Source organism: Schistocerca cancellata, chromosome 4 (genome assembly GCF_023864275.1).
Source record: "Schistocerca cancellata isolate TAMUIC-IGC-003103 chromosome 4, iqSchCanc2.1, whole genome shotgun sequence".
Lineage (NCBI taxonomy): Eukaryota > Metazoa > Arthropoda > Insecta > Orthoptera > Acrididae > Schistocerca > Schistocerca cancellata.
The window spans coordinates 440,113,144-440,134,556 of record NC_064629.1 but is presented as its reverse complement, the minus strand read 5'-3'; the positions used below and the strand labels follow the sequence as shown (position 1 = coordinate 440,134,556).

At 42.7% G+C, this 21,413-nt stretch overlaps 1 protein-coding gene across 1 annotated transcript in view; it reads right to left on the bottom strand.

The window, feature by feature from the left end:
- Positions 1-314: 314 nt before the first annotated feature.
- The window catches only part of LOC126184240 (feline leukemia virus subgroup C receptor-related protein 2-like), an 82,276-nt gene continuing 61,177 nt past the window's right edge, over positions 315-21,413 (bottom strand). The window contains exons 6-7 of the mRNA XM_049926610.1: positions 9,308-9,418; positions 315-1,113 (exon numbers count right to left, since the gene is read on the bottom strand). Of these exons, the coding sequence (XP_049782567.1) occupies positions 768-1,113; positions 9,308-9,418 (457 nt within the window). The 3' untranslated portion in view covers positions 315-767. The remainder of the gene's footprint in view (positions 1,114-9,307; positions 9,419-21,413) is intronic.

Sequence of the window (21,413 nt, the reverse complement as noted above, 5' to 3'; positions counted from 1 at the left end):
GATCGAGGATCTGAACTGCGTTTCTTAACCACTATGCCACCTAGCTAGCTAACTAACATAGCCCAAAACGGTGCTAGAGTATATAGATATTAATGTTTGCTGATGTGTACCAGTACAATATGTAATAGATACAGTAAAAGACAAAGATGATGGAAACAATTTGCATATAATTAGTTTCCGATCTCGAACATAATGTAGTGACTGAGAAAGTACATTTCTATTTCTTGGCGCTTACCTTGTTCTCATTAAGGAATTTTTCATGAAATTACATATGACTTTTACAATTAAAATAATTTGTCTTCTCTTGTAAATAAAACAGCATTATTTATTTTTGTGTCGATTGCAACAGAAGAAGAGGCAGTACTAGATACAGTACTGTCTTTATGTCAGTTACTACATCGAAATTGAGGTTAACTCGAAATGTCACGTCACTAAGTAAACAGTGCAGATTCACATCGTATAGACACGAATCTGTTGCGAACTCCTGTTGTGTCTAGTAACACATGTATTCAGACACCCGCCTGCAGGTGCCATTTACAATCTGAGCCAGAAACGGGGAAAATGTTCCCTTCACATATGTGTCACTCTGTAGGCCCGAACACTACAAAGTCTTCGGTTGCAGTGCACGCAATACAAACTGACTTCATTCGGCGCAAACGTTAGCCTCCATCATTTCTATTCTTCTCACGTTTTTCCAGTCTAGAATGTGCTGCCTGCGACAAGGACCAACTACTTTTGCACCGCCAGGTGTCCCCACGTGGCAGGTGTCAGTGATGGGCGTCACTTTTGACGCTGTTCTTGCGGGAGTCACCCACGGTCGCCAGCATGTGCACCGCCTCGGGAGCGTTGGTTGCCAGCGACATCTTGAAGCGGCGCAGGTCAGGTTTAATCAAGGCGGTGACCACGATGGCGGAGAACATGATCACGTTGAGCATCACGTTTGCCCACAGGTCGCCGGTGACGTTGACCATCCAGCCGTAGAGCACAGTGCCAACGGAGCTGGTGCCCATCATCACCGCCATGAGAAAGGCCTCGGCAGTGCTCTCGGGCTCTGGGTACGTCAGTTCGGCCACGAACTCCATACTCACCGGGAAGTAGCCGCCAGCACTCATCCTGTCAACAGAACACACTGCATCTCCAACATATGCTTCTCCAAAACACCCCATCCGCAAAAAGAATTAAGGTCTATAAGAAACGTCTTGTCGAATGTTTAATCATTAGCGGCACAGTCTTAACTAACAGTTGGTGATCCAGGTCCTAATAAGTGTGGACAAGATTCTCAGTTGAATATATTTGTGTTACGGAGGCTGTTTTGCTTTGACAATCTGTATAACGTAAAGGATGGAAGACTGAGGATTAACATCGTCTGGACGATGAGAACACTGTAGGTGAAGCACAAACTCATGTAGGACAAAGATGAGGAAGAAAACTGGTCATGTCCATTTCAAAGGAACTGTTCTGGAATTAAACTTAACTGTTAATGGAAATCACGGGGGAAATCTGGATGACCGGAGGGGACTTTGATTCTAGTATATGGCCAATTAGACTTGGCTCTTCCAGCTTGAGTGCCCGCCTGCGGGTAAAAATGTTCAAATGTGTGTGAAATCTTATGGGACTTAACTGCTAAGGTCATCAGTACCTAAGCTTACACACTATTTAACCTAAATTATCCTAAGGACAAACACACACATCCATGCCCGAGGGAAGACTCGAACCTCCGCCGGGACCAGCCGCACAGTCGATGACCGCACCGCCTTAGACCGCTCGTCTAATCCTGCGCGCCTGCGGATAGCTGGGTGCCTATGGGCACAGAGGGGTGACGCACAGATGGGTGACGCAACGGCATTCCTGTATTTGAGCCGTAGTTTATGTGATGGTAATGCACTGGTTGGATGCATGCAGGCAGGGGTGACCATATGGCTACTGCCTCCTTATCTCGTTTACTGAATATGTATATCTTTCTACTGGCTTTAGTGGCTGTTTGCACTTTCGTTATCATTGTTGCTACTACTGCCCCATGGTCACTGAAAGCACTTTCAGTGTGGACTTTCTCAAAGAGTTCAGTTCTGTGTGTTGCCATTTGATCTACTATATTACCCTTAAGAGTGGGATTCCAAACTATTTGTTCTTAGTAATTTTCTGAGAAGTCAATTAATATTTGTTTACAAGATGGTTTGTCACGCCCACCAGTTAAACGATATTATAATTACCCCAATCGACTGTTATATGACTAACGTCTCCTCTAATTATGCAGTATTATTGGAGAACATTTGTTTTAGTGAGATGAGGTTTTCTTTAAAATTTACATCTGAAATTGAGTCGAGCTGTCGATAGAATGACCGAATTATACGCCTTTGTCCACCCTTAATATTGACTCTTGCTTAAACTGTCTCGGATGAAACTTCAATGTTTATCTCGTTAGATTTGAGTTTATTGTCTACTACAGCAAATACGCAATTTCCATTTTCCACAAAACTGTCTTTTCAGTATACACTCAGATTCCCCCTACAAATATCACTACTCTCAATTTAGTGTTTTAGCCAGCTGTCTGTACCCATAATAATGTGATTTCTAGGAGCGCTGCAAACCTGGCATTTTGTCGCCAACGCTTCGACAGTTGATCACTAAGATTTTAAATGTTTGATCTGTGTGGGATATTTCTTTGAGTCCTACATCACCACTTCGGTGTCACCTGCAGCTACCACTATCTGGGCTCGAAACATTGTATGCACCCCTCAAACATTCAGCTAGGAGAACCCTAATTTTCTCACCCCTTATTTTGCAAACCTCTAGTTCAAGCCTACCAATCGACTCAGAATCAGGGCGCACAATCAGTTCTGGAACAACGATGCAGATTATGAGCTTCGTTAGAATTCCGTGAGCAAGGCAGGCTTTCTGAATCTTTTATGTAACTGAAATAATTCAGGTATGACCTCAGAGCCCAGACAACATGTATAATTTGTTCCATTGTGCTCTAAAATCTGCGGCACGTTACATACTGTTCTCATAGTGGCAGCTGAAAATGCCGTTTCAACATGTTAAATGAAGCCCTCGGACAAATAAAACTGATCGCACATGGTGAACCTTCTTATCCCTTTCTGTCATTTTTCTAAGAGACCATTATTTTCCTTACGTTCAGAGTGTCGAGGATTAACTGACGAAATCTTTTTGCTCTTGGTTTCCCCAGACATGGGACACAGCAGGCCCCCCAAGAGACGAAGTGTGCCGCAACGCCTCAGTTTCAGTTTCAGTGGGAAACAGCACCTCAAACGTGTTGATTTGGGGAATGGACACAAAATTCTTCCTTTTGCCTTCTTCTCATGTACAGAGCCCAAGACCTACCACTGACGTGACACTTACAGTCGAGTCAACCAGTAGTGGTGGCGCCTTTATTTACTGGTGAGGATACAGTATCCAGGGAGAGTATAGTTGTATTAAAATGCAAAACGAATTACACTTGGTGAAACGAATGTTCGATAACTTTAAGTGTCGATGACTGCATCCTAATGCGCATAAACAAGAGAAGACTTTGATAGTGACGGATTATACCATTAGTGGTAAACTTCTACGGCGTACCACATCGTCTAAATATTTAGGGTTAATAGTACGCAGCAATATGAACAGGTAGAATCAGTAGGGCGGAAAAAGTATGTAAGAGTTAGACTTACCAGGAAAGTACTTGGGCTCGAACAAACAGATCTGTATGAACGTTTGGTTACAGGACCATTATGTACCTCTGAATGTGCTGGTGGGTGTCGTTTTTCTGCAAAACTCTGCAGTCATGCTCTAGATATCACTGTAGATGTAATTGTAGACGCCATACGCAATGCAGCAATCTTAACTATAAATGTAAATGCGGAATGTCAATAAAATGCTCCGAGCAATACGAATGACTGCAAAACGCACAGTGAAGAAATGCAATTTGGTCGCATGGCGTATTTGCACATTCTATATCAGTGTTGAACGCCACGCCAATGACACTTTTGAAGTTGTTCACTGGTTCACCAATATCGTAGCCAGCGTTTGCCACGCACAACGAAGCATTGGTCTGTATACTCCCGCAGATAACTAATTGTAAATGACAGAATGCATATTCATGATAAAGAATCTGTCGTGCAATTTCGGCTGCATATTACTGGAACGTAGTTTAATCAAGTGTGTTATTCTCTTGGCATATATTTTATATTGCCTGAAGAAATACACATCCAGAGGTTGTGCATATCTCGTAGTTTTAGGCGGAATGATTTTTAAATCTACATGTTTTCCGCCAGATGCTTCCAGTAGTACTCGTTCATCCTTATGTCCAGACCAGGAGTCACAGAGTACTAATGGCTTTCTCGACAAATGTGGATTCAAAACTGACAGAAAAAACGTCTTCAGATGTTGTTTCGTCATCTTCCCACTCACACTTGCATCGACGACGACATTTGGAGGGCACCGCGTTTCTATTTCCCTTGACACGCGGGGTCCAAACTTTCCACTGGATTCTTGGAAGCAAATATAGAGTTTGTCTGCCAATCTTCCGTCCATTGATAAAGCAACATCTATCGTGTAACTATGTGTTGCACAGTTAACTGATTGCAACATCGCGACAGTGTTTCTCTCCCCTTTCATGGATAGTGTTCTGTCACAAGAAAGTTCATAGTTGAACTGACTCTGATCACAGTTCCATACAGAACTAATATCGATGTTTTCTCTCGTGATATGCTCACTGACGTCAGCAACAAATGTTTGAGCTCTTTCAATCAGCTGTTCTTCGTCATCCTTATCTTTTCGTGCTTGGAGCATAGTGATACGGCGTGATGTTATCCTAAACTCCTTTTTCAAATTAGTAATAAATCCAAGTGAAGCTGTAAAGTTTGTACACCCGAGATTTCTGGCTACGTCCAATGCCCAATGTTGTAAATGCCAATAATGAACGGCGGAACCGCATTCTCGCGCTTCATCGAATTTCGCCATTACACGCTCCTTGATGGTCTTGAACAGCAGTGTATTATTTCCTTTTAAAACTGTATTTCCTTCTCTTTTCTTTGCCACGTAATCCAGTATGTTTTTACTATTCCTTTTAGACTTCAGTTTAGCGTATCTTTTCAGAAGCTTGTCGTATGTGTCGAAACCTCTTACGTAATAATCATCGCACATGTTCTCCAGTGTGTTGTCATCAAACGCCGTGATGATCCTTGCAAATTTAACCTTCTTCTTAGGAGACGGTTGATATTCTCTGTCACTGCTTACATCGCCTCTTCCCGCACTTGCCGTAGCACTACCGTTTGCAATGAGTTGCCGGCCTTGGTGGCCAAGCGGTTAAAGGCGCTACAGTCTGGAACCACGCGGCCGCTGCGGTCGCAGGTTCGAATCCTGCCTCGGGCATGGATGTGTGTGATGTCCTTAGGTTAGTTAGGTTTAAGTAGTTCTAAGTTCTAGGGGACTGATGACCTTAGAAGTTAAGTCCCATAGTGCTCAGAACCATTTGAACCATTTTTTTTGCAATGAATTGTTCGTCATTATCATCCCTATCATCATAATTATGTGTTAGTGTTACTATAGTATCTGTTTCTAACTTATGCTTATATTTCTGCACTATAATAGATACCAGAAATCATGCGAATTATTCGTCTTCTACACCAATACCATCTTCACGAAGAAGGGTTCTTCGTAACTTCATCTCAATCAATCGCAATACATTAGCAGGATTGATTACCAATCGCCGAGCCATCTGACGCTTCAATACACAAATAATGTCACAAAACGCAACTTCAGAGGCACACTGCACCGTCCCTACTGGTCCCGACTGGCGTACCGGCACGTCAGTGTGCAATGCGGCATGGCATACGCAGAGGCTTCTAACGGACGACTGCAGTGTTTTGCAGATGCGGGAGTATCACTAGTGCCATAAGAGACCTTTAAATTATTTCTCACACGATTTTGGTGTATTTGTGTTTGTTCTAGCCCAAGTACTTTCCTGGTTGGTAAGAGTTACACTTATTGGCAAGATTCTAGGACATGATGTGCATCGGTTAATGAAACTGTTTACAACACCCTAATGCTAATGGTTTGGTGTACTGCACCAGTCGTTGACATCTACACGAAGTATACTTCACGAAATGTGCCAAAGGCATTCATAGACGCCGAGCTGACACTGTAACATTCGGTATAGCATATACACAGGGTGGGACAAATAAGTGGCCTTGAGAACAAGTCCAGGTGGACTATTCGTCCGCATACTCGCCGTGATATGCCGGTCTCTTGCGGCAGGCGTCGGGTTGATTTGGTAGAAATCTGAAGCATTTTCTGGTGAACTGCAGACACATTTTCTGGCATGCAGGCACATTTCGGAATGTTTTATTGACTTGTTCAAAACAAATTATGTCTGACGCCATTTCCGGTCTAAGCGTTGCATGACACTCTTTGACCTTTAATATCATTGAACTTCTCAGCAAACAACCGACCACACCGTTTCCACCGGTCTGTTGTCACGTAACCTTCCCCAACGAACACCCCTTAATCTACTGTGAGTACCATCGTCCCCTTTGCACTGTTTCACTCACACTGACACAGCATGCACTACGTTCTGAACCGGTGTGAATCACGTAACTAGCGTACACGTGGTGTGCGCGTCACGGGGTGTGGTTATATGCGTACATTCACGTCCAATCATATCCACTCGTCCGGGACACTTTTATTCGCCCCATCCTGCACGAAGGAAGGGTGCTATTGTTCTCGCTAAACCCTTTTGGCTTGTGATTGGAGTAGTTGTGCATCAATTCAATTGCTTCCACCATAAATGCTACGTAGAGATGCTGAGAACACAGTGTGTGTGTGTGTGTGAGAGAGAGAGAGAGAGAGAGAGAGAGAGAAAGGGGAAGGGCGCATGCTATGACACACACACACACACACACACACACACACACACACACACAGTCATTTTTCCCTCCCTCCGTACACGAATCGAACTATACACAGAGTGGCTAATATTGTTACCAAGTAACCTCTGTCATACTCTGTACCATGGCTCGCAGAATGTATTTAGACTTACATATTAGGCGACGTATTTGTGCCAAAGCTCAGTCCACTGATCTTTTGAATCAAACTAAGCTTAACTTTTATACCAGACGGACTGATGACCATGGACAATTCTTTGTGTTTCTAGAGCCAATGGATTATCAGGAACTGGACGCTACATTCTGTACTCGAACTGAAGGTCCGTTTCCGGAGATGAACTTGAGTGTGGCCCAGTAGGACTCCACATCTGCTTCTACATGCATATTATGTAAATCTCTTTGATGTGCGTGGCAGCGGGTACGTAGTATGGTACCCCATGTTCCCGTTCCAATCGTGTATGGAGCGCGAGAAGAATGATTGCTTAAATGCCTCTGTGTGAGATGTAATTAGCCTAATTTTGTCTTCAAGGTCCCTATGGGAGCCATATGTAAGGGGCTCAAGATCATCTCTAGACTCTCCTTTTAATACTGATTCCTGAAATTTTTGAAGTAGATTTTCACGGAATAATATGTGTGTATCTTCAATAATCTGCCAATTCAAGTTTTTCAACATTTTCGTGAGGCTCTACCGTGGATCATTAAAACTTGTGATCATTCGTGCCGCCCTTCTTTGTACTCGTTCAATAATCCCTGTTAGTCCTATTTGGTATGGGTCCCACACACTTGAACCATAAGCTAGGATGAGTCACACGAGTGTTTTGAAGTAATATCCTTTGTAGACTGATTAAATTTCCCGAGGACTCTACCAATGAACCGAAGTCTGCCACCTGCTTTATTTACGACTGACCGTATCTGATCGTTCCATTCCCTACACCTAAAAGTTGTTAAACGTATTTGTATTACCTAACCGGTTCTAACTGTGACTCAGTAATATTGTAGTCATAGGATGCTACGATGTCTCCCTTTGTGAAGAGCAAAAGTTTTATATTTCACAACATTTAAAGCAAATTGCCAACCTTTGCACCAGTTTGAAACCTTATCTAGATCTGACTGAATATTTGTGGAGCTTTTTTTCTGGCAGTACTTTATTATAGACACCTGCATCATAAGCGAAAAGTCAGAGATTACTATTAATAATTTGTGCAAGGTCATTAATATACAACATGATCATCAAGGGTCCCAACAAACTTCTCTGGGGCACACCAGAAGTTGCTTCTACGCCTATAGATGACTTCCTATTCAAGATAACATGCTGTGTCCTCCCTGACAAGAAATTCTCAATCCAGACACAAATTTTGGTTGATATCTCATACACTCGTACTTTTGATAATAAGCGTAGATTAGGCACTGAGTCAAATGCTTTTCGGAAATGGAGAAATACTACGTCTACCTGACTTCCCTGATCCATGACTTTCCGAATGTCATGTGAGAAATGCGCATATACAGTTTCACATGATCGATGTTTTCTAAATCCATGCATGTTGGCATGGTGTACGTAATGCTATTGCGACTTGTCATTTCGGGCTCCGAGGAGGAAACACTAGGCCGTAATCGTGTCAGATTAACTAATAGGATCTTATCTGCTGTCACTCCGGTCTAATAGTGCAATTTACCTGGTGCTCATTCGAGCTACCACAGTTGTTGGAGACTTTATCACTTGTTGGCCGCAAAAGGACGTTTTTGCAACACCATTCTACTTCCGTGTTAACACCTGCGAGCACCTGAACAGCGTACCATCATCATTGAATTGAAAGGCGAGATGGCCGACACTCATTCCTATGAATTTTTTCTTGTTGGGTTCCATGAAATCGTTAGTGAATGAAACCTCAGTAGGAACCGGTTGATAATTTTCGTCCTTTCTATCTCATTTGACATCACAGAAGTAGGGTATCTCAGAAACTGTGGCGAAATTTTATGTGTCGTTTTGTAGTGTATGTATCAGAACAGCGGCCGCCACTTTGAACAGTTGCTAGGACCTTAAGCTGTTGCTAAAAGGTGAAGGGTGTTTATTTCAATAAAATATAAATATTCGTTTCCGAAAATTAGTTCCTCATCTCAATGTACTCAGTTTAGGACCTCTGCTAAGTTTGATTTTAGAAGTTTGGGTACTCTCTCTGTGAAATTGTAGTATCAGTACACAACGCTGCTGGGACACGTTTCAGCCAGACAAGATCACCCAAGTGTGGACGTAAGATGACAATGCGTAATTGTGCACAGTAGTGACTTAAAATTTGTTTATAATAAAGTAACAATATTGTCGAAATATTAGCAAGTGCGCTATAGTGGAAATTTCCATAAATGAAATTTAAGGTGAGATTACAAATAAACTCAGTGTCTCGCAGTGTAAAAGTCTTAAATGTACTTACCCCATGAACCAAAGGACGCCATAGACGACAGCTTGGTTTCTTAGGGGCAGCGTGAATGTGAAGACCAGCATGCTCACAAAGATGGCTACAACCATAACCACCGCGGTTTCCCTGTTTAAAAGAATAGTTACGGTGATTCACAAGCAGACTGTAAACTATACTATATTGTACATGTATATGTATTTAGTTAACCTACTGGACGTATATACTGATAGATGTACTACAGTTACTTGCATGTTGGTAAATCACCACGGATAGCTAGCTTATGATAGCACTGGAGTTGATTTGCCCTTAAAGTATGCAAGAAACCACTTTTAAAGTAAGAGTCTCTTCCACGAATTTATAGAAAGAATTTCGATAGTGTATTCCAGATATAGAGCCAAAGACACATTCTAGCAGTTTTATTTTCACTGAATATCTACGTAATCCACTTTTAGTGCAGATCTGTAAACGCAAAGAAGACGTATTATCGCCTCGCAAAAATTCTCAAGAAGTCTACAGGGTAATGTGCGAAATCAATCCACTTTTAGTGCAGACCTGTAAACGCAAAGAAGACGTATTATCGCCCCGCAAAAATACTCAAGAAGTCTACAGGGTAATGTGCGAAATCGCAGTCATTTCAGAAAGACACTGTGTCTGCTGAAACAGAACGATACCAGATAGGATTATAGTGCCTCACCTAAATTTTTGTTTGTTGTCGCTGCGATAGGCTAAGGGAAGAAGGTAGAGGTTTACCTTCCCATTGTTAACTGAAAATGTACCATATTTACGAAGGCCATATTTTCTGGTAACCTGACGGACAGTAGCTATAACAGTTCTGTAACAACTGTAGTGTTTTCAATGGAAGGTTTTTGATTCGATTGCTCGTGTGGTTACATGCGAGTGAGTCGTTGGAGTCGGGTGGAGGCAGTTAGAAATTTGAGCAAAGGTATTACACGGAATAGTACTGAACATGAAATGTGAGATTAATATAGGTGATGAATACAGCCGAGGGAACGTCATGAGAACATGAATATTAATTAGTAATTGGGTGATCAGGTTTTTAAGGAAATACTGTTCTGATTCAATAGTGGCTCAAGTGCTTAAAGTCATCAACCGCGTGTGAATAATAAGAAACAGTAATTTTCACATACGATGTTTAGACTAAATTTTCGTGGTTTTCATGGAGAACAATTCAGAACGATACTTGCCATAGTGCAAAAAACAGTGATGAGTATGAGAGCGAAATGAAACTGTTAGGATTCAAACGCATGGTAATAAACAGTGACTGTATTTATGTATTTAGCTCGTGATCGCTATCGACTTTTTCAATTAAAATGAATAATGATCATATTATATCTAAATTAAAAAGAGAGAAATGTTGTTGGTACTAGCCCAATGGTCTCCTTTTTACCTGTATGTGAACTCTGCCCTCAAATTAAATTAATTCCGATTGCCTTTAACCAAATTTTCGACCCGTAATACTCATGAAATGTAGGTCGGAGTATCGGGGTATGGGTGAAGCTTAAATGACGAGGATATTAGAGGCGGAATTCATAATTAGATCTAATGTTGATCTGTATGAAAAACGAGCACGTTCTTTTTCAAAACTGCCTTTACGGGATTTATGATATTGCAGTGCCTGTGACGTTCAGAAGTACAATGCAGTGTTCCTTCGGACATGCAAGCATTTATCTTCTGATAACGGGCAGACGACTTTCAATTAAAAGTTCTCCCCTGTTTTTGTCTGGACATGACGTGTGCTCGTGTAGCCTAGTGACAGTTCCGCTTGGGACGTGACAGCGACCGGAAGTGCCGGTACTTCGTCGTAGTCGTAGCGCTGCAAGTCTTATTTATAGAAATTCTTGGATTGTAACCTGTGATGTTCTCAGTGTTTCTTCAATACAGTCGTACACACGCGTATTAATTAACTCACAGCGGTCTCAGCCGCTCATATAGCGCAGTTATGGTTCCCAGTGTATCCCGTAAGAATACCCTGTGTTTTGCATTTGAGAAATCTTCCAGGAATGTGCAACCGAGTTCTCTAGAAATCCATGACTGGATAGTAGATATTATCGGCATCACGTCCGACCAGGTCCACACAGCATATTATGACATGGCGAAATACTGTTTCTTTGTGAAGTTTTTAGATCAGATACAACTGGAGAAAATTTTGGTGAATACTGGTGGGAAAGCAGAGTTCCGACATCGTGATCAGTCGGTGAGTACCGCTTCAATTACTAACGCTTACATCGAATATAAACAAGTGCGAGTGTTCAATTTGCCACCTGAGGTTGAGAACTGTTTTCTTAGAGATGTCCTTGCCAAATACGGTGTCATCCGACAGATTAGAAATGAAAAATGGTCGAGTCGTCACAAACTCCAATGTTATAGTGGTGTTCGCTCAGTTGACATGGCCATTAAAGTAAATATCTCGTCCTATATAATGGTTTGCGGTTATTTTTTAAGGTTTTTTAAGGCTCATGTCATTTACGATGGACAAGTAGACACTTGTTTTATCTGTAACAAGAGTGGCCATTTATGAGGCGCGTTTTCGTACTTCGAAACAATCTGCAACAACGACCGAGGTTATCATTAGCTGATGTCGTAACTTAAAATCAGACGCTTTCTGTGATTGACTTGCAACCAAGTGCGTCTGTGTCCGAGGACAACGATCTCGGGAAACGCACCTTCCCACCCTTACCTCAGAAACCGTGACCAGTCCCCCCTTAGCCGCAGGCGTCCCATTATCTCTCGGTAACGAACGGCGCCGTACTAGTGCCGGTAGTGGCTCCGGTGAGCAGGCCGTAAAAAATCAGACCGATAACGCGGAGACGCGGGCCTCCACACAGGACACGCATATGTCGGACGGCTCAGTTACGAACCGCCAAATTCACATCGAAACTCCCGTCGCAGAAACTGTCAATACGAGTGCAGTCTAGTGTTTACAGCAATCCATTGCGATGCCGCTTCTCCACTCGCCATAGGTGTCAACATACAAGAGGCGGAAGTCAGTCAACTGACAATCGTAAACACAGAGGATGATGCACGCGGTGTAGAGCATAACATAGACACCCACCACCTCGGAACTGCTTCCAAACAACGCGAGGAACCGGAAAGCTGTATACAAACAGCCAGTGCTGCTCCAAACAAACACATTGAGCCTACTAAAGACGCTCCTTCGGACTTGCCGTCACCCGTTCCGAAACAAGGACTTTCACATACTGCTTACAGCCATGAGTCGCTCCGCCGTCTTCTATGACACTTCGGACGACTCTACGACGGCAAAATAAAGTTAAACGAAATGACTCTGTGGCTAGAAGTAAGTCAAAAAGTAAAGTCTGCGCGAAAACTGGTACAAAACCTGCGGATGTAGGTTCGGAATCCGACAGTGAGATCGGCTGGGCTTCCAACACTTCCCAATACCCACACGTGTTGCGGGACTTAGCCGCTGGACGAGGCTGCCGGGCAACACGGGCCCTAGTATTACTAGGCCCGTGTTGCACTATAATTCACTTCCGGTCGCGCCAGTCGGGACTGATAAGGCGCGCTGGCGCTGTGCTAGCGCGTGGCGACCGGAAGTTCTGGTGCGATAAGCGCTACTGGGGTCCAGCTGAGCCGCAGCACGGAGCTTCATTCGCTCTGCGAACGTCGAGGAGTGCGGACGCATAGCTCTGGGTGTCTCGCTGGGCGTTGGCTTGCTACGTTCACTTGTGTTAACGTGCCACAGCAATGCCTCTGCGACGTGGTTACCGTCGTCGCTGGCGGCGCAGTGTACCTGTGTATCGCAGTATGAAGGCGATTGATATTGACTTGGCTGGGCAGTTTAATAAACAAAAAGCTTATAAGTTTTTGTCCCTGAACAGTAATAGGGTTAGGACAGATCTAAAATTAGCAATGCTACGGCAGTTTAGCTATGAGTCCGAAGCTGATATAGTTCTGTTACAGGAAGTGTTGTAAGGTGTCAGGCAAATCCAACACCTTCCATGAAAACCCTGTCATGATAGCAAATCCGGCAATATGTCACATAGCTCCAAATAAATGCTGACATTAAATTAACCAAAGTAATACGATCAACGAGTGAGCAAATGGAATACCACAGACTAACACAAGAACATCTAAATGCATGTCATACGTTCCCACCGTGAAACAGACGCAGTTCCGAAGGGAGAAACGAGAACAGAAGCCGAGAGTAGAGCCATGTAGGCTAGAAGGCCCTACGATAAGAGCGGGACAATAGGACACCCACATCGCCAGCCGACCGCCAAGAGGTCCATCCCCCAGCCCATGTTAAAAGAGCCCTCCAGAAGGACAGTATAGATCTTACAGTAAATGGGCCACACCAGCTGCAAGTTTTAGCGTGAGACTATACGCGTCTCAGTTACGTAGCAAACATTAAAAACATTGCCCCACCACAAAAAGTATAACGTTTCTCACTGGATAGACAGAATATTTGTAGGCGGAGCTTAAGGTTAACATTGAGATGCTAACTGGTCAGTTGAAAACACAGCCAGATACCTTTTTCTTAAACCAACTTCGGTAACCAGCAGTAAGGATAAGTTCGGGAGAGTTCCTACCGTGGTGGCGAGGTGTGTGGAGCTGCGCCGCCAGCCGCCCGTGACGCTGCCTAACCACCGACAAGGTAATGAACGCACGCGATGCCGCATAAGAGCGCATAAGGCTTCACTCAGAACTGCAGAAGTCGCATCTGTTACATCCCCTTTTTATGTAATACTAGTGTCGATCGTCAATTAAACTTCATGGTATTCACGTTTGCTACTTGAAGTTAAAATCTAAAATGCGATGATTTTTCTGTTATATAGTTATTGAGAAGCCACATCAGCCACTGTAATTTACGACAAGTTAAATAAGTAATTAAAGATGATTGAGGGTCACTGTAAACCATTTTTGGAAGTTGTCTCTTTTATGAAACTTAATTTAAACCCAGATTATAGATGTGATATGGCATAGGTTATCCTTCGATCCATTATAGGACTTGGAAACCCATTCAGGGAATATTCGTTCACATTTTTGTTGGACGAAGTTGGTTTTTATCATCCTGTATTATAATATTTCCTTTTATCAATACTGCAATTTATAAACAATGTTTTGTGAGTAGAATAAAATTTCCAATGGTAAACTTAACTGCTTTTTCGAAGTTAAATTACCAGCTAACTAAAAATAGGAGAGCCTTGAACCCCTTCTACTAAATTTAGTTAGTATTAAGATTCCTTTACAGGGAATGCAGTGGAGCTGACGCTGAAATCATTAAGTATTTGATTATATCATCGCTAGTCTCACTGAACCCTTCTGAACTCTACATGTCATGTGTAGTCTGGCGTCTCCTTACCAGCAACAGGTCCCAGGTTCAAACTAGTCAATTCCCTAAAAATCACGCTCAGAGCGTCGTTGCGCGAAAGTGGTAGGGAGACGCGACTTAGAACAAACAGACACCACGCAGAATGTTAGAGTGTCTATCTTAAGTTTTCATGTATCAGGAGTTGCAACAATCGTAAACATTGCGCCGGACGAGGATACAGGTACGGCCATTCTATCACGAGACGGAATCCTAGTGAGCAATTTTGGGCTCCGGTAGAGGCATAGCTTGCCTAATTTTTGGTGTCACCATCGTCAATATCTATGCTCCATCTGAGACGACTCTAAAATCAGAAAGAGCTAACTTAATTACTGTAGGGAAGTACATGATCTGGTGCATCACCTGCAGCTGAAGGATGCGTGAGATCTAAAATTTCCTACCCTAGTAAAGTACACGTACCTGACCTCCACTGCATATAGCCGTCTAGATCGTTTGTACAACTCTGAGAACATTTGCCAACATGTTCTGGACGCCGATGTCATTCCGGCTAGTTTCTCTGACCACTGCACCCTCTGTGTCAGCATAAATCTGGCCAAACAGCATACTAAATGGCATAGAATTCCGTGGAGCCGAAATGTTTCTACTCTCGCCGATGCCGCGCTACGAGATGTCATCTCCACGACATGGGCGGATTGTCTCAAGCAATGCTGTAGATATCCCAGCAAGATAGCCTGGTGGAATGTTGTGGTCAAACGGAAAATGCGATTAACATTAAAAACCCACAGTTGGCAACGGGCACAAGATGTCAAATGCACGATTGATTTTTGCGACAGTTCTGCGAGAGTTGTATGCGTCTATGTCGCCAACCAACAAGCAGCTGGCGACCATCAAACAAATGAAGGCGAAGCTTATTGTCATAAAGCGAACGCAGCTTGAAGGACTGAATATCAGATCTAAAGCAAAAACGCTTCAATAGGACAAACTTGCATCGCTGTATCACCTCATAAAACATCGTGCCAATCGCAAGCGAGCTTTTATCGGGGAGCTGGACACAGATGATGGACTCCGTTTGACCCGACAGAGTGATATTCTTACTGCAGTTACCGGTACTTCACGAATCTGTACTCGCAATGCGAGACACATGGTGATGTCGGTGGCGAGATCGTGCGTACTCTGCCCCCCGTGGTCACGCCTGCTGAGAACTCGGCGGTCGTACACGATTTTGCTCCAGACGAAGACCTTGAACTGATTTCTGCCTCACCATCGAATAAATCCCCAGGCCCTGGTGAATTGCCAAGGGAATTTTATGTGCGTTTCTGGCTCATAATCGCACACGCATTTACAGATGTCCTCATTGAAGTGATGCTAGGGAGTGACGTGCCGGCCGAAATGAAGGAAGATCGAATTGTATTGATACCAAAAAGCAAACACCGAAAAACCTTATATAACGAAAAAAATGGCTCTGGGCGCTATGGGACTTAACATCTTAGGTAATCAGTCCCCTAGAACTTAGAACTACTTAAACCTAACTAACCTAAGGACATCACACACATCCATGCCCGAGGCAGGATTCAAACCTGCGACCGTAGCAGTCCCGCGGTTCCGGGCTGCAGCGCCTAGAACCGCACGGCCACCGCGGCCGGCTTCCTTAGATAACTTCCGACCGATTACTTTACTCAATTTTGATTACAAAACCTTTGCCAGAGCACTCAGCAGCAGATTGTCTCAATTAATGAAGCAAGTGATTAACAACCATCAATCATGGTCGCACTATTATGACGCCCCTTTAGGAATATAGATATGTAATAGCCACAGCGTCAGTTACTAACATGAATCTCGCATGGCTGTTTATCGACTTTTGCAAGGCATTTGACCGCGTCAGCTACGAGTACCCCGTACAGCTACTCCAGCCCCAACGACATCGGAGTGTTACTGCGCAACGACAGAGACGTATTGTTACAACACCAACGCTGTACTATTGTACATATAATATTTTTTCTTCTGATTTTCGATAAATTAGTGCAATTGATATTCTGATTTCATCTCTTTTTTGTTTCATGTCATTGTGTTAAGAAAACTGTAAACAAATTTCAATGTGAATATTAATGTTTATGTCAAATTTCAAGCAATTTTCTAATAGAATTGAAAGGTAACAAATGTTGAAACTGTTGTAGCATGTTTAAAATTGTAACTGTGCGTCTGGTCCATACGTAGGCAATGTGTTAGAATATGTAGAATGTAAAACTTCGGGTGAATACCCTGTCTGTAAGGGAGCGGTAAAAGGTGGATGTCAGGCGAGCGCGGGAAAATGCGCACGGGCGCTGCACGGCATAACGGGCTCAGCAGTGGTACTCGGAGTTGGGCATTGGTCTGAGCAACACGTTCTGGATCGAGGAGGCTCTCCTGGAAGACGTAGTTTCATTGAGCCTCGGATATGCCGTTCCGACGTCTATACAGCATGGCAAAATTCCATAGGCACTATATGGAAAAGTATTGCGACTCTAAGAAGAAGTAAAGTGCCGATACATCAAGAGCCATAGCTGTGGTTGTATGTGTGCTCTGTGCCTCGCCATCTTGGCGCGCGCCAACCGCCGCATCGACACGAACAGGTTGAAACTTTTAGTACTGTATTCGTGTGGACCAGTGTTACTTTCGTTCCATACTGTTCAATAACAACTTGAATTTTACCAGAACTGTCCTATCATTTAATTATCCTCACAACTAACCTAGATAGGGTCCTTTCCAAATGTTGTGCAATCCGAGTGTCCCGAAATGAAGAATTAAAGTTTGTGTTAGTAATAATTACCTGCAGACCTAGCTATGTTAGAATGATGTTTAAAGAACTGTTTTGGTTAATGAACCAATAGATGACTAACGGAGGTCTGACAAAGTTGGAAGATAATTCTGATATTGATTTAGTAATGAAGTTTAATTATTTCGAGACAGATATAATGGTATTTAAATGAGCAGGAAATAAGATGAAAGAGTAGTAACTCATATATTGGAAATCTTGAGCCCATAATGATTTCAGTAATCAAATTTTTTAATACAGTGATCATAACAGTTTCAGGGTCCCCCCCCTTTTTTTATTCATTTGAATTCTGAAGTGTTCTAAACTAATTTGACCAGCAAAGTTAAAGTAAATGTAAAAACCAAAATTTATCAGTGTTTTATCTTTATCAAAATTGACATTGTGTGTGTGATTCGAAAGTGCTATTTCTAGGGTAACTTATGCCCGATTTTAATCTGATCAATAGACAGTACGAAGTTTTGTAGTAAACATTATAGTGTAGTGTTATGTAATTATGGTTTATCCTTATCAGTACAGAAAGTGAAATTATCAGTTCAATAGATTTTCTGGTTCTAAAATTTACCATATTATGCAGTGCTACTACGTGTTGTGTTGCATGAACGTACAGGGAAGAAACTCAGTTAATGCCTAATTAGGCTGGCGACCGTATTATTAACAAATTGGTAGCATCTTCTGGGTTGTTTCTTGTCCGTACTAACGTGTAGTTGCATTTCGAACTTGCTTGACGTATCATTGTTATTACAGAGTGGATGTAAGTCTGATTTGCCTCCATGCAGGTACACGCGCTCAATATCTATACCAAAATCCTTTCTCATAAGGGGAAGCCCGTCAACTTACCATAGTACAGGCTTTAAAGAGTATCGTGCGCCCCGCGCACCCAGCGTTAAGTATCAACCCTCAAGACCGCGGTAGACGAGTACTGTCTTGTTTCCGGTGCTAAAATCAACGCCGATAAATGCACCTTTGTCAGCTTCCGGGGATTCGACGCAGTTATTGTACCTTGGGCGAAGCGTGTCGAAGCCCACAACACTCTGGGGATGGTTATTGACAAATGCCCGCTAAAAATGAATGCAAAAAATTGGAAGCAGGTCACCAATAAAATGCAAGGGGCCATCTATGAAAACAATTGGCGGTTAGTTGACATTCTCCAACGCATACGACTCCCAGCAGCTATATATTCAGTAAAGCGTACTATAAGGCCCAAATATTTCCAGTCCCCAAGGTGCAGGCCAAACACAAAGTCTCTAATAGATTTATCTAGCAAGGGCGTCTGTTTAAAATGAAATACACCACGCTGACGTCTTCCAGACAGGCCGGCGGACTCAATATGCCTGACATTAACCGAAAGTGTACGGCGTTATATATTAAACGAATCACCCACTTGTTGCACAAGGAACTTCTCAGCGTAACCAGTTGGCTCCTCCGAACCTTACAACCCACCGATATGAACCCACCCATTGATGCAGGTAAAATGCAATACAAACTACGACATGTCAAGCAGTTTTTTCTTGAAGTAAGCGACATAGATGGAAACTATCTCACGCAGGATTTACCGACGACGCACCTGTTATTAAAAAGATGGACATCTCCAATGGTCCGGAATCCCATGAAACTTAAATACCCGAGTATTCATTGGAAAGCAGTTTGGGACAACATCAGTTTAACCGTCCACACTGCTGAGGTGGCATCCACATGGTATATAATGGTAAACGATGTTATCCCCACTAATGAAAGGTTGCATAGAATCGGCTTGTGTGACAGTGATAAATGCGTCCGCTGTGGTCTGGTCCACACATTACGCCATCGCTTCACTTATGGCGGTCATATCATTAACTGGAAATGGATGCAGCAGAGGCTGGGCCTGATAACCCGAAGCACCCCAGCCAGCCACTGCAACGACATCCTGCTCTGACCGGACATGAAACATTTTCCCGCTATCCAGACCAACACCGTGATGTGGTTGTTAGGGCAGTGTGTGACATATACCGTCGTCCACAATAGTGAAGATAATCTCATTAGTATCGAGGCTTATATGAGGACAGCACATTGGAAGATGAAACGTTACCCAAATGTCAGGACGATGTTTGGTAACATGTTAGACATAATTTTTGAAAAACAAGGCGTAGGGTAATTCTCGACATCGGTAAGGGCAAAAATCACATACACGACGATGTAGCGGACAAAATACACAACAAATAAGGGGATACACCTGTTCCCTGGATTTCTCCCAACCTCTCAACGGTGTTTATTAACTTCATTGTGACCTTTTCCGTAATTTATGTTGCCTGTGCCAGTCTTTGTTATTAGTTTGTATGCTCCAAATGGCTTTCTGTGAAGAGTTTGGACGGTTGTGAATCAATTGACAGAACTACAATTCTAGTTAAGACAGTCAATTATATTTTATTTTTTTGTAATTCTCTTTAATATGTTTGCGTTTTAGTTCTATGTCTCTGTCTGTACTGAAGATGCTATTGTCAGTTTACAATTTTTGTTATGTTTTATAAGCTTCGAAATGTATTCTTTCGTCTATTGTAGGACATAATTTGTATGGAAACAGTTCCAGTACTTCATTATTTTGTTTTTGTGCTTATGTTCTTCATATGGTTCTTTAATAATAAAAAAGCAAGCAAGAAGATCCGGGTTCGAGTCCCGGCCGCGGCACAAATTTTAATTAAAAAAAACTGGTAAGGGTTCGAGTCCCGGTCCAGCACAAATTTTCGTTCTAGTCATTCCATTATACAGCTGAAGGTTGTCCACATTCGCGATATGGCGATTATATTTCGTGTATTCATGTGAGTTAGTATCACTTATTTACTTGCACCAAGGATTCCCTAAATCCGGATGGCTGAAAAATGATGCCTACATTGGGAGAGGCGAACATCATAATAAAATAAGAGAAATCAGAGCTCGCACGGAAAGATATGGGTGTGGAACAATAGAGAATTAGTGTGAAGATGATTCAATGAATCCTCTGCCAGCACTTAAGTGTGATTTGCAAAGTAACGATGTAGATTAGATGTAGGTGTAAATGACTCACGATCCACCAGAATGCAGGCGCAGTGCCGAAAAGACGGCGCCAAATTATTTCACGACATTAACTGAAGGCACACTAAACCACGTGTTGTGATATCACGGCCATTTGTTGCACGCGTTGCTGTGCCATTACAGCTCTTTAGCAGATAGTTGTTTCGTAAAGCATCGACAACACAAATATCTAATATTTTTAAGGGGTTATTTCGCCCATTTCAGTTGTCCATCTGTGATCGTGCCTATGGACGGTGGCTATATGTGAAGACACAAACATCGCCAGAAGGTTTGTTTGTGTGGTCACCTTCCGCAGTAGCTATTATAATTGTTATTATACTTCAGTCACAATCGTAGTTGGTGGCTTTTGATACCAAGATAGATTTAGATGAATGGCCATCCAGTTGTTCTTTAGTAGACTGCTTCCCAGCAAATGGTTCTCCACAACGATGTCAAGTGCCAAGGAATGCCTTATGATACAGTACCATTCATAAACACTCAGATTCTAGTCTGCCGAGAACAAAAAAGAAAGAAAATAGTTTATATTACAAACTGTCGAAAGAAACAATTAAAATTGTATGTAACTCGTAAAAAATATCTTTCTTAACCAATTCCCGTTTTGAGGCTTACAATAATCGAAAGATGAAAAGTATACAGTATTTCAACACCACTTCCAACACCATTTCCAAGAAATATGAACACTTGTGCAAATAGACTTTCTCAATTTACGGGTCATTCAACGTGGAAAAAAGTCAAAATAGTAACTGTTGCCAGAATATGTTTCTGTAGGTATTAATACCCCCTCCCCCCCAATAAACCATCGACCTTGCCGTTGGTGGGGAGGCATGCGTGCCTCAGCGATACAGATAGCCGTACCATAGGTGTAACCACTACGGAGGGTATCTGTTGAGAGGCCAGACAAACGTGTTGTTCCTGAAGAGGGGCAGCAGACTTTTCAGTAGTTAAAGGGGCAA